Genomic DNA, 12,697 nt, shown 5'->3' with positions numbered 1-12,697 from the left:
GGTTTGTAGGTACCTGGGGTCATCAAGGCCTCCTGCCATCCCTGGACAGGGTTATTCAGCACCAAAGCTCCAGGCAAAGCTGCCAGGAGCTGAAAAGGGCCAAGGAGAGTTTGCTGATAGAGGGTCAGCACCCACACTGACTCCAGGAAGGCAACCTTGGCAAAGCATGAAAGAACTCTGCTTTTTTCCACTTCAAACAAGCCCCTCCTTAGTGCAAAGCTCAGCTCCACCCTGGCTCTGGGGAATCCCTCCGTTGCTACAACAGCTGCTGCAGAAGTAATAAGGCAAGAGTGGAGTTTTTCCAGAGGCTGGATTTGCGTTAAACTGCTAGATTCAACACTTTCTTGGACAAGTGGAGATCTAGGGAGGAGAAAAGCCAAAATTTTCCTAGTCCTGTGCCTTTTGCAGGGCTTAGTCAATCTTTTCCTGGAGGCCAAGCAGCCCAAGGCTGGTATGTCGGGCAGATAAAAAGCTCCTGCTCTCACCACCAACCTCTACCTTCTTTTTTTTCTCACTTGATTTCCTAACTGGTAGCATTTTAATGCACATTCCTTCATCCTAAAACAACAAGGTAAATAAAAAGCAAGAGCAAAGGACAAGATTGGTAGCACTCAGTGTGAGTCTTCCAAACCTGGCTGTCCCATTGTATTTGTGTTCTCCACCATTTTGGAACTCTGATGAAGTTCTGTGTTTACCAAATTTAAGCTTACCAAAGCACTTGGGTGCTGCCAGTGAAAACAAGCATAAGCAAGGAGTACTTAGCAGTGTTTCATGCTGAAGGACTAGTTGCCTCTTGGTGCAGGACACAGAAAATTATTTGCAAATCTCTTTGAAATTGTTGCTTAAGCATTTTTGGTATCATCCTATCCCTGCATGAACCCTAGGCTCATGAAGGGGCAATGACTGAGAGATGTGAAGTATCTTATTTTCTGTGTGTAGAAAATACCTTATAATCTTCCTTGCCCCTTCCTTATGTCTAGAGGCCAATTCTAAACTAGAAAAGAGCTAAAATGAAAAAAAAAAAGAAAAAAGAAAAAAAAGAAATTTATTAATGGGGTTGTACAGCTCTGAGTTGCAGCCTGTGGGCCAGCTGCAGATTTAGGCACTACAAAACATTGGATAACACTGGATAAGAGCTCAGTTTCTCAACCCTGGGCAGCTGCAGTGAGAGCAGATGCTGGCAGTGAATAAAGATGTTGCATTTTGGTCCGTGCTGCAGTGCCGTGGTGGGCAGAGCCCCTCTCTCTCCCCAGGCAGGCTCTGTGCTCAGCAGGGCTGTTATCAGATTGTGGCAGCTCCTTTGCTGCTCCAGCTCCAAAACAAACCCGATTGCCATCTGCAGCACCTCTCTCAGCGGCGTCACCCTTCTGAAGGACATCAGCAGGATCTCAGTGAGAAACTGAGATTTTCCCCAGCTGGACCAGCGGGTCACTTTTAACCTGTTTTCTGTTTCCTGAGCTTCTAAAAGCTTCCTGTAACAAGAGCTTCGTGTGGTGTGAACATGCTTCATCCCTTATGCAGCTTTTGATGGATGCTGGGGGAGCCGGCAATTCCCTTCAGCTACGGGAACCAAATATCCGTGATCAGCAGCCACTTGTCTCCAAGGCTTATTAAAGTCTAATCACACAGTCCAAGCTGGGCACTGGCCTCAGCTTTTCAGGAGGAGCAGCTGAATCAAGAGTGGGCAGGAGCAGAGAGTGGCACCATTTGCTGCAGGAGGAAATAAAAGCACGGGAGGACCTACAGAACGGATTTTGCAGGATGCAAAATTGGATGTATGACCCATTGGATTCTACAATGGGTAGCAAAAAGGACTGAAAACACCCTCAAATGTACCTGTATTAGTTTGAAGGGTTTGGGTGGGTTTTTTTTCTTCCAGTCGGTTTCTCCTTCCTTAGTTATTAAACTGGAGACCCAGGCAGAAGGGAATCCTCCACCAGGAGAGAGGGTGGGACAATCTGTTGATACCTCTGCAGGACTTGCTAGAAATACCTTACAGGCACTGTGTGATGTGTTTCGAGGAGAAATCTCTCTTTAACAGGCAATTTCCTGAAATTCTAGAAAGCCTTTTGGTACCTGATGACCAAACTGGTGCCACAGGCCATCACACACAGCGATGTGCCCAGTGTGGAGAGCCTCACCTCACCTCTGCCATGGGGCCCAGCCACCAGCAGCCTCTGCAAACCAGACGGGCAGAGCATTTTGTACCCCAGCAGTGCTTCTCCTGCACACCAAAGACACAAGCAGTGGATGGAGAATTGATTCCAACCCAAAGAAACCAGAAATGAGCAATAAGTAAAGACCAAGCGACCGCCCTGGCAGGTGGCTTCTGTGTGGCACAGGTGTATAGTTAGCAATGCGGTTTGTTTTATTAGTTATAAATAAAGTACAAAAAGTCCACCAAAAGTGAATCTAAGCATTTACACAATTTCTAATGTCTTTCCATTTCTTCAATGCACTATTGCTTTAATATTAATAATAAATATTTTTCTAGCTTTCTTCTATAAAATAGTCTATGTAGCAAAATGTTGCACAGCACAACAGAACAGCAGTAGGAATACAAAAATGTGGGTGATCCTTTCACCTGCCTGGGTCATTAAAGGAGAGGGGGGTTTTGTTTACTCGCTCCTTGTTTTGCTTATCCCTCTTACAGTGACTTTGGGGGGGAGGACAACCAACCCCCCAGTCCCCACACAGCTCAAAATCACAGCTCCAGGCTACAGGGGAGGAGTGTTACAGAGCAGCAAGGTAAAAAACACAGACAGGTTTAAAACCTGGGGTAAGGCAAAGTCAACAAAGCAGCGCAGCACCCTGAAGGGACAGAGAGAAAAGAATTAAGGTACTGTGATTTTGTGCCTTTCTAACCCAACTGAGAATTTCATCCAAAGCCTTTTTGTGGGGAGGATGGCTACTGGCTGAGCACATGCATCAAAGCCCACTTCTGCCTGTACACAGCTAAATGTCTGCACTAACCGAGCATGGTTATGGCTTAAAGCTTAAAATGTTATCAGAGGTTCTCTAACCTTCTGGCAAAGCTGGAACTCGTGATACTTCAGGAGCCTTTGGGGAAAGGGCAATGCTATGCAAGAGCAGTGCAGCCACAGCAGGATGGGGATGCTTGGCCATGTCACTTTGGGGCTGACCCTCTCCTTGGGGGCAGGAGGGCTCTGGGGCAGGTCCCAGCTCTACACTGGATTAAAAAGCTCCAAATTGAGGCTCCCTCCTGTACAGGAGGAGTAAAGCAAACTGGTCAAGATCAGAGTTAAGTGCTTCTGCCCCATGCATGTGTCAGAGCTGGGTTACAGCCATGCCCATGGCAGGCACTGCAAGGAGATGGCGAATGGATCCCGTGTCCTTCCCAACCACTCTCAGCTAGACGTGGTGTCAGAGGGTCACAGAATTGTTTGGGCTGGAAGGGACCCTAAAGCTCATCTCATTCCACTCCCTGCCGTGGGCAGGGACAGCTTCCACTATCCCAGGTTGCTCCAAGTCTCATCCAACCTGGGCATGGACACATCCAGGTATGGGGCAGCCACAACTTCTCTGGGAAACCTGTGCCAGTGCATTCCTAGCCTCTGAGTAAAGAAGTCAAACCCTAAAAACTGCATTGAATCCCTCAGATCTGTTGCCAGGCTCACCCTATTGCCTCCTTCACCCCAGCTGGGTGCACACACAGAGGGTGAAAAGAGCCAAACCAAGCACTGATAGATGCCAAAAATTACAGAGCCACCAAACCTGGGCTTCCTTCCTGGGCTTTTGACACAGTCTTGCACTAAAGGCATGCATTGCCCCTTGCAGTGGGGGCCTGCTGGGTGTTATTGCAGGGTCACACAAGCAGCAGCAGCAGCAGCAACAGCATCACCAGAGGCATCAGGGACAGGGCAGTACCAAGAAACAACCAAAACGTTTTGGTTTATGCAGAGCGTCATTAACCGCCTTCAATGCGCAAGGACACAAGTGAAAGGATCACCAGAGTTTGATTATGAGTGCAAATAATATTCATATATATGTGCTAAACACAGTCACTATATTGCAGTTTTCCACTATGTCACAGCATACAGAATCAAAGGTTTGCATTTTTATGGAATGTATCCAAGGTAACAGCACCACAGTAATACAGTTTGTAATCACACACCCTGATTTTTTTCTCTTTTTTTTTTTTTACTGTTTTTGACAAGATAAGCATTACCCCCCACATCCCCCGTTTAATTTTATTTTAAGTACCGATGCATGCAAAGCATTCCATTCCCAGAAACAATGCAAAAATGAGGTAATAGGAGTAATAAAAAAAATTAGTAGTAATTTCTAAATAAATAAATTATAATTAAAAATGCAAAAAACAACTATAAAAATAATTAAATTAGAACCCACAATATCTACAAGTTAGTCATAAATTATGATTGTTAAATATAAGGCATTTAAACTCACAAAACCCTGTAAACTATTGATGTTTTGTTTCTAGATTTTTTTGTTATTGTTGACGTTTGTTTTGTTTTGTTTTGTTTTTAAACTCACAATCCTAACTCGCAACCTACTTGTACAAATTATTTAAACGCAAAGGAACCTGACACACTGATACAACTCCAGACACTGTAAATTCGCACGCAGCTTGGGATCAGTCACTCACACGAGACCATGGGAGTTTGGTGCTTTTCTTCATCAAAGGTTTGCTTGTTTATTTTGTTTGGTTGGTTTTGGTTTTTTTTTTTCAGTTTGATCAATTTTTTTTTTTTTTTAAAAACTGTGCTTGTTTATTAGGCAAATAGTAACACTTTCTCATAGGCTTTAAAATAAAACACAGGGTCCAGAAGTGTTCCTCATTCCCTCCCCACCCAGTGGGGGTATCAATCCCCCTGTTGCTCTCCCTGCTTCTCCCCCACAGGTCACACCTGGGCAGACCAAACCTGCGCAGAGTATTTTACCACCAAAACCTTGCTTTGCTTGTCATGGTATTAGTGTTATTAGTATTATTTGTAATGCTGCTTCAGTGCTGGTGGAGCAAGACCCATAGGTATCCATGGGCCACTCCTTGACCCATGGACATCAGGGCTGGGACCACCACATTCCTCAAGAAGCTGTCACTTGAGCTGGGTGGCAAATGTGCCATAAAGTCATGGAATGGCTTGGGTTGGGAGGGACCTCAAAGCTCATCTTGTTCCAAACCCCCTACCATGGGCAGGGACACTTTCCACTTGGCCAGGTCACTCCAGACACCATCCTGCCTGGCCTTTAGAACTTCCAGGGTTCTCTGGACAACCTGTGCCAGGGCCTCCCCACCCTCACAGCCAAGAACTTCTGCCTTATGTCTTCCCTATGTGTCACCATTTGTCCCCTTCCACTCCCTCCCACCTGCTTTGGCACACAATGAGAGAGGCTCCTGCACCCTCACATGGGGCTTCCCTTCTTCTCTCTCCTCTCTCACTGAGGGAAAAAAAGAAATCTCTGTGGTCCTCTGAGGCTGGTGTTTTCCAGTTCCAGCTCATGAGAATCTTGCAGCTTCTCAGATCAGAGTTTATGACTGAATATACTTGGGAGAGCATTTCTCTCCAGTGAAACATATGCTCAGGGGAGACAGAAATCATTCCCACCACACCAGCGTTTTCAATAGATTATGTTTCTAATTCCCCTGCTGCCTCTCTGCAGCTCCTTTCTCCCTTAGTATGAAAGAAAAAAAAAATTAAAAAAAAGAAACAAAAAGAAAACAAGAAAACTACAGGTTTTGGTTATGAATGTCGGTTTTCCCGAGGGTTTTCCGCCCGATCCCTGCGGTTGGCGTACTGAGGTCTTTTTTTTATTTTTTTAGGGGGAGCACGGATCGCAACAGCTCACTCCTTTGGGTATTACCTCTTAATTCTGTTTTGAGTGTTAATGTGATTAAGTTTCATTTTAACAGCCACTGATTACTCCGTGTGGGTACGGCCTGAAACACGCACACAAGCCCGCCAGGGCGCGGGTGCACGCGCGCTTTGGGGCGGGTCACGGCTCCCAAAAGTGGCAGCCCCACCTCCACCCTGCCTTCCCCTCCCACGACCTAGGGTTCATGGTCTCAGCAGTGTCTTGTGATCATCGAGTTTTCTTCTGTCCCCTCATCAAGAGATGCTTTGGCAATGGGAGGAGAGTCAACGTTTTGCGCCTCTCGGCGCCTCTCCAGCGTTGTCACGCCCCAAAGAACAGCGGAAGGCGCCGGCTCCCGTAACCATCACTTTGGAGCAGTGCTGGCAAAGCCAACACGCCACACAGCTCACAGAAGAAAGCATCACGGACAATTGCAATCATGTAGACAGAACTTCCTTGGATTTTGATATGACAAGCTACTTTGTTAAAATACAGAAAGCAAAGAAACAGCATCTACTCAAATACTGTGCCGCTACAGAAAGTGTCCAGCACCAGCAGACAAGCAGGAACGAAGCTTTTCCCTATTGCTTCGTTCATTTTATCCCCAATTTTTATTTTTATTAAGCTTCTCTAAATTTGCAACACACTGTAAATGCAAGGGAAAGAAGCACACGCGGCTGAGGCAAAGAGCACAAACCCTTCTGACTGTAAACAGGATTTTGCTTTTTCTCCTCTTTCCCCCACCCCAAGGATGGGGATGTTTGACCTCTTTATTCCCCCTCTGCAATGTATTAATCAGGCACCAAAATAAGGAATCTATGAAAAAATATTTGGTGCAAATTAGGTAACAGCAACATGTCCACCACAAGATGAGTAGGGCATCAAACACAACATTTCTTAAGCTAACATGCTCCAGCTGCCATCCATAGAAATAGCTAAAGGACCCCTAACATGTTTCTACATATTTGAGAGGTATATATACAATCCCCATGAAAAGCAGGATTGACAGGCCGGACTAACCACAACTAGTTCCTTCATATTCAACACTAAAATCTTCTGCAGCACGGGGTCTCTGAGCTCCGGGAATGCCAGCTCCCTTTCACTGGGCCTGTATCCTGCGTATATGTGCAACATCTCCTACTGCTAGATATTGTAACACCTCCTCCTTCTCCTCACTACCGTGCCTGCAGACTTCCCCTCTCAATCAAATGGCTCAGAAGGCAAAAAATTTCGCTGCAAGGGTTTATGGCCATACGACCTGGTAAGGAAAATGGTGTGTCCAGCCAGTCTTTTCAGCTGTCCGAGCCGAGCTGTGTTTCAATGTCCACCCTGCAGATCGGGCACTTCTTGCTGGTGGCCAGCCACTGGTCCACGCACACTTGGTGAAAGAGATGCATACAGGGCAACCGCCTGCAGAGAGAAAAACACCACTGGTTTTTAGGGGTTAGGATGGAGGAGGTCCAAGGAAGCAAAAAGAGATGAAAAACAGTGTCTGGGGCTGCTTGGAACATGGGAAACTCTGCTGTAGTGACACCATTGCCACCAAGGTCCTGCAGCCTTTCCCAGCCATGCCAGTTCACACAGGGCAGTGGGCTGGAGACAGTGTCCTCCTTGGCCTGTTAGAAACCCCCACACCATCCTGAATTGAGTTGTTCCAGTTATTAATTGTGCTGGCTGCTAAATTTTAGCTGTTCAGGAGCAAGGTTATCCTCCAAAGCCTCTTAGCTCTTCATGGTTGTGTCACATAAGCAGTCAGGTGGCCCCACACCGTTCCTGCATGGGTACACCTGGTCATGTTTCACCTACATCATCTCTGCCATCATCATGTGTCACCCTTGTGATACAGGGGAACCTCGAATCACAGGAACCAACAGCAGAAGGATCGGGGCTTTTCTTGTCAATTTAAGGATGAGAAGCAGACCTGGGTACTTCTCACTTGCAGTCCCTTCAGCCATGATAGTTCAGTCCCTTGCAATTTCTTGTCCCCATCCTCTGTCACAAGCAGAGATTTGACCCAGTAAGCAGCCTGGGATGTCTGTTAGAGACAACTGGAGTTCTGTTGGCTGGGGATGGTTCTCTGTGACCATGTGGGCAAAGTAATCCGACTTATTCTACAATAAAGCAGCTGCGTCTTGGACACAAGCCCAACTCTCCTGGACTTCACACCAACACTGCTTTTTATCTTACTTTGGTCATCTGTCAGGCTCAGGTGTTGATGACCCCAGGCTCCAGATGGTTGTCAGAGATCAGTTTAACCTACCCTTCTCTGACACTTTGCCACCTGGCCAGCTGGCACGGCCTGGAAGCAGAGGATCCAAAACCAGAGAACACTATAAAAACCCTGCTGCTGCAGGGCTCTTCCTGTCTACAGGCCATACCAATGTCCTTCTACAAAGCATTGGGTTCCTGGACCCCACAACAGCCCAGGTGAGTTTCTCAGGACAAGAACAGAGACATTAATCCAAATAAACACAACTCAGATGGCACTGAGAAGCAGAGGAGGGGATGGAAGGCTCTCACCTGACATCCTCTCCATCTTCAAGCATGGACAGACAGATTGTGCATTTCTCGTCGGTATCTGACTCCTCGCCATCGTCTTGCTCAGCTTTGCCTTCCTGTGGTCTTCTCTGCAGCAAAATTAAAGACATTTGGTTAGGCCTTGCCCTTCTAATGCTCTCACAAGCCTGGGCAGTTGCAGGAAGATAAATAATGAGATCTCCATCTATCAGCCAGATCCTCCAGCTCGGGGAAGCCATCCCAGCCAAAACAGCCAGCGAGATGAGTGTGCCACCAACATGCTGCAGGCTGGCATGTCTCCTCCTGAGGCTGGTGGCAGTACCCCAAGGAGCAGCCTGTCCTCTGCTGCCCTAATACAGCCCCCTACCACTTCCTTGCAGAGGAGATGGCCCTATGGTCTCCTCTGCTGGAGGCTTCTCCTTGGGGAGACCCCAAACCTCATGGTGCCACCACTGCCAGGAAGGGCAACCACTGTGCTGCACGCCAGCTTGGCCACTGGCCCAGTCCCATGCTGCACCACAGGGCCATGCTTATCCTGTCAGCTGCCCCGTTTGCTCTTCCCCCACACATCCATTCCTATTCATATCCTTTTCCTGAGCTCACTGGAGATGCGATGATAGACAAGTGCAGCAGGAGTTACCTCACTTCCAACCTGGGCAATGCGACATCCCTACCCTCCAGCCAGGAGTGACTGACACCAGAAACCACTACCCAGACAAGCATTCTTCCCAATTTCTACTGAGCACAACCCAAAAATGTGCCCATTTCCTCATGGGTGGGGAGGTCAGCTCTGACAGAGGAGACACCCCTGGTGAAGCCAGGGGAGAAGAAGGCTCCTGGGACACGGAGCCCTCACGGCGGGCGTGGGGCAGCGCCGCTGGCATGCAGAACAGGGCGGGTTTGCATGCACCAAGCCCCCTTGGTGGTGTGCACTTTCTTACCAGGTGCAGACAGGGGGGAAATTGCACCCGCTGGGTGGGAGAAGGTTGAGACCCTTTTGAAAATTTGGCCCGCAGCTTCCTAGCCTAGAAGTGAGAAACAGGCAGCTGAGCTACGCCACCGCTCCCACCCCCGGGAGCCCCGCGAGAAATTAAAGCACCCCTGCTGCAGTGGGATTGTGACCCACCAAAGTCCTTCCTGCTGCCTGCTCCGTGCCCACAGCCCCTGGCTGAGTGAGAGGGGCTGGCAGCCGTGCTGTGTTCTGGGGCACTCACCTTCTTGTACTTGTGGGGGAAGGTGAATCTCTCAATGGTGTTCTGGACGGCGCCCCGGCTCACGCTGCCCAGCCTGTCCTCCAGCTGCAGCAGCTCCTGTGGCACAGGAACATCAGGAAAGTGCCATCCCCACTGCTCCCAAAGCACCAGGTGCCACTACACAGCCATACCTGCTGGCAACTGAGGCTCCCTCCTGTCCTCTCCTCAGTGGGAATGGCCATCAACCCCAGATCAGCCATGCTGTAATGATGGATCTGATCCCTGGTACTTGGGGTAATAACTAAGAGCTCGAGGCAAAGAGCTGGATATCCAAAATTTCACAGATTAGGATGGGATCTGAGCTTCATCTGACAGGTTGGGAAACAAAACCCCATAGATCTGGAGTACTTTGTTCACAAATGACAGGAGCCAGAGCCAACCCAAGCCAGACCCAGGCACCTTGGAGTAAACCATCTTTCACCAAACTTAACCCCATCACTTCCCAGCTATTACTAAAATTGATGAAAGACTCAACACAACTGCCACACCACAAAGAACAGTCTTACAGCTTTATAGCAGAGCTTGCATAAATTCACAGCACTTTGAAAATGAATAATTCCAGTCCCCAGATACGTACTTCATAGCTCTCCCGCACAGCGGATGTGTGCCTGCTTGGGTTCAGTCCCTGAAGAGCAAGCAGCTGAAGCTGAGGGTAAGGGTAATTTCTGATTTCATGAACAACCTGAAAAAAGTGAAGGAGAAAAATAAAGCCACCTGGAAACTTGCCTACAGAAAACCCTTGTGTGCCCTTATGTAAATCTAATGCTTTAAAAATTCAAATTGAAAGAGTAGATTGACATTTTCATCAATTTAAGCCTTTTGATAACAAAAAAATGAGGTTTTATCAAATACATTTCCTAGAAATGATACCTAAGAACGTGCACTCCTTCAAAATAAACTAATAATTCCTGTATCATCCATAGCATTGTAGTTCCAAACCCCCAATATGGATTAGATTACAGTGAAATTTTATTTCATTTAAGTGGGTGGATTTCTGTTCATCCAAGCTTTGATTGTTTTTTTTTTAAAGCTTGCTTTAGTACACAGGTGTCAGGGTCTGACACAGCACAAGGGAAAAGCACCCTCATGGTATTTCTGGGGATGTTTTAAGGATTAGCAGTGGGTGGCATGACTTAGCTCCAAATACAGCACCCTGCTAGGAGAAGGGGTGGAAAATTACCCCAGTCAGCCTGTCTTCTCATCAATGCCACCTCCACCTGCGCAAGAGGTCATGAAAACCTTTACAGGTGGCATCAAAGCTGACGTAGAGAGCAATGACTTGATCAGGGACGGCCCTGAGGGCTGACGCCAGGGAAGGAAGTCACCCACTGCCAATCCTTCAGCACACAAAAAGTCCTGGGAGACCGCAGTTCCTTCCAGTGTTAATTATATTATTAATATTAACTGCTGAGTCTCTCACATCATGCCCATATTTTGCAGACCAGTTTGTGAACGTGATGCTGCAAGCAATGGACTGAATCCTTCCAGAACAGCTGAAGCTTTCCTTTTCTTTCTCTAATCCAGTGCAGTGATGCAACATTATCCTTTCAGACACTCCCTCCCACGGCCGGAGATAAGTGGGATTTGAAGGAGACAGGTGATAGAAAGATAGCAGCCTTTATTTTGACTGCTTTCTGGCAGACAATGCATAAAACATTTCTCAGTAAGAGCGTTTCACTTACCACCTGGGTTGAGGATGTGCTTCTGGGGAAGTGGTGCACCCGAGGAGTGGCCAGGTAATGCTGATAGGGCTGGGGCACCGGCCGGACCTGGAACTGGGCGTGGGTCAGCCCCGCGTCCACGCTGAGGTCCCTGTGGGCACCAGGAGGGACACGTGGCTCTGAGTGCCTGGCTGTGCTCCAGGGGGCTGCAGCACACCAGACCCCACTGACAGGGAAACCTCCCTGATGAGCTCTGGGCTGCTCCTCAGCCTGGGGAGATGGTATGGCTTGGTTTGGCTTGGCTTGGCTTTGTTTTGCTTGGCTTGGCTTGGCTTGGCTTGGCTTGGCTTTGTTTTGCTTGGCTTGGCTTGGCTTGGCTTGGCTTGGCTTGGCTTGGCAGGGAGCTTCCTCCGGTTTGGGGAATCACCCACCAGGTCACCATGAAGGAGTGAGGGGTTGTTTCCATGCCCTCCCTGTGGGCACCAGGAGGGATACATGGCTCTGAGTGCCTGGCTGTGCTCAGGGACTGCAGCACCAGACCCCACTGACAGGGAAACCTCCCTGCTGAGCTCTGGGCTGCTCCTCAGCCTGGGGAGATGGAATGGCTTGGATTGGCAGGGAATTTCCTCTGCTTTGGGGAGTCACCCACCAGGCCACCATGAAGGAGTGAGGGGTTGTTCCTCTGCCAGGTAGCATTTGAGTTATTTGGGGTCAAGAGCTGCGCAGATGCACCCTGCTAATTTCAGAGCAAGAGCATTTTGGTGGCTCAAAAGGATACCCAGGCTCAGCAACTCACCTGGTCAGACCAGGATCTTCCAGCGCTGCAAACTATTACAGTTTGCCTTGAATGTTTTGCAGGAATATAGTTAATTACTCAAGGGACTCAAAAAATGGGAGCTTTTAGAAGCTTCTGCTAGCTTTTAGAAGCTAGATTGACACTGTCTGTGGGCTTTTTTGATGTGCCTGTGCTCTCCTTAGAGGCCTCCCAGCCCAAATCACGGCAGGACTTGGGGAGTTAAAGGACACTAAGCCTTGCCTGAATCCAGCCTCAGGGTGGGGAGGGTTTAAGGTGTGAGGGTGGGCAGGCCCTGGCCCGGGGTGCCCAGAGCAGCTGTGGCTGCCCCTGGATCCCTGGCAGTGTCCAAGGCCAGGCTGGACAGGGCTTGGAGCAGCCTGGGATAGTGGAAGGTGTCCCTGCCCATGGCAGGGGGTGGAACAAGATAATCTTTGAGGTCCTGTCCAACCCAAACCATTCTGGAATTCTGTGATTCTATGAACTCCAGAATTGTGATTTTTGCAAAAAATATTTTAAGGTTTTAAGAATGGAAATCAAAAGCCCCTGGATGAGGCAGCTGGAGGAAAGGATGAAACAAAACTAGAGGGCAAACACCAACGGAGCAAGACATCCCTGGTGGCCCTGCTTGCCTGAAC

The 12,697-nt window shown here is 48.4% G+C and overlaps 1 protein-coding gene across 4 annotated transcripts in view; it reads right to left on the bottom strand.

The window, feature by feature from the left end:
* Window positions 1–2,345: 2,345 nt before the first annotated feature.
* Window positions 2,346–12,697, bottom strand: part of ARK2C (arkadia (RNF111) C-terminal like ring finger ubiquitin ligase 2C) — a 55,909-nt gene continuing 45,557 nt past the window's right edge. For 2 of the 4 annotated variants that reach the window (XM_071425811.1, XM_071425810.1), the window contains exons 4-9: window positions 11,288–11,417; window positions 10,183–10,287; window positions 9,567–9,662; window positions 9,294–9,377; window positions 8,356–8,462; window positions 2,346–7,245 (exon numbers count right to left, since the gene is read on the bottom strand). In XM_071425811.1, coding sequence (XP_071281912.1) covers window positions 7,128–7,245; window positions 8,356–8,462; window positions 9,294–9,377; window positions 9,567–9,662; window positions 10,183–10,287; window positions 11,288–11,417 — 640 coding nt within the window. In that variant the 3' untranslated portion in view covers window positions 2,346–7,127. The remainder of the gene's footprint in view (window positions 7,246–8,355; window positions 8,463–9,293; window positions 9,378–9,566; window positions 9,663–10,182; window positions 10,288–11,287; window positions 11,418–12,697) is intronic. The other 2 variants (XM_071425813.1, XM_071425812.1) reach the window with 1 other exon arrangement.

This window comes from Agelaius tricolor, unplaced genomic scaffold (genome assembly GCF_023055355.1).
Source record: "Agelaius tricolor isolate 1412-34295 unplaced genomic scaffold, bAgeTri1.0.p SCAF_4, whole genome shotgun sequence".
NCBI lineage: Eukaryota > Metazoa > Chordata > Aves > Passeriformes > Icteridae > Agelaius > Agelaius tricolor.
Note: the sequence above shows the minus strand (reverse complement) of the source record. Positions and strands in the feature narration are given on the sequence as shown.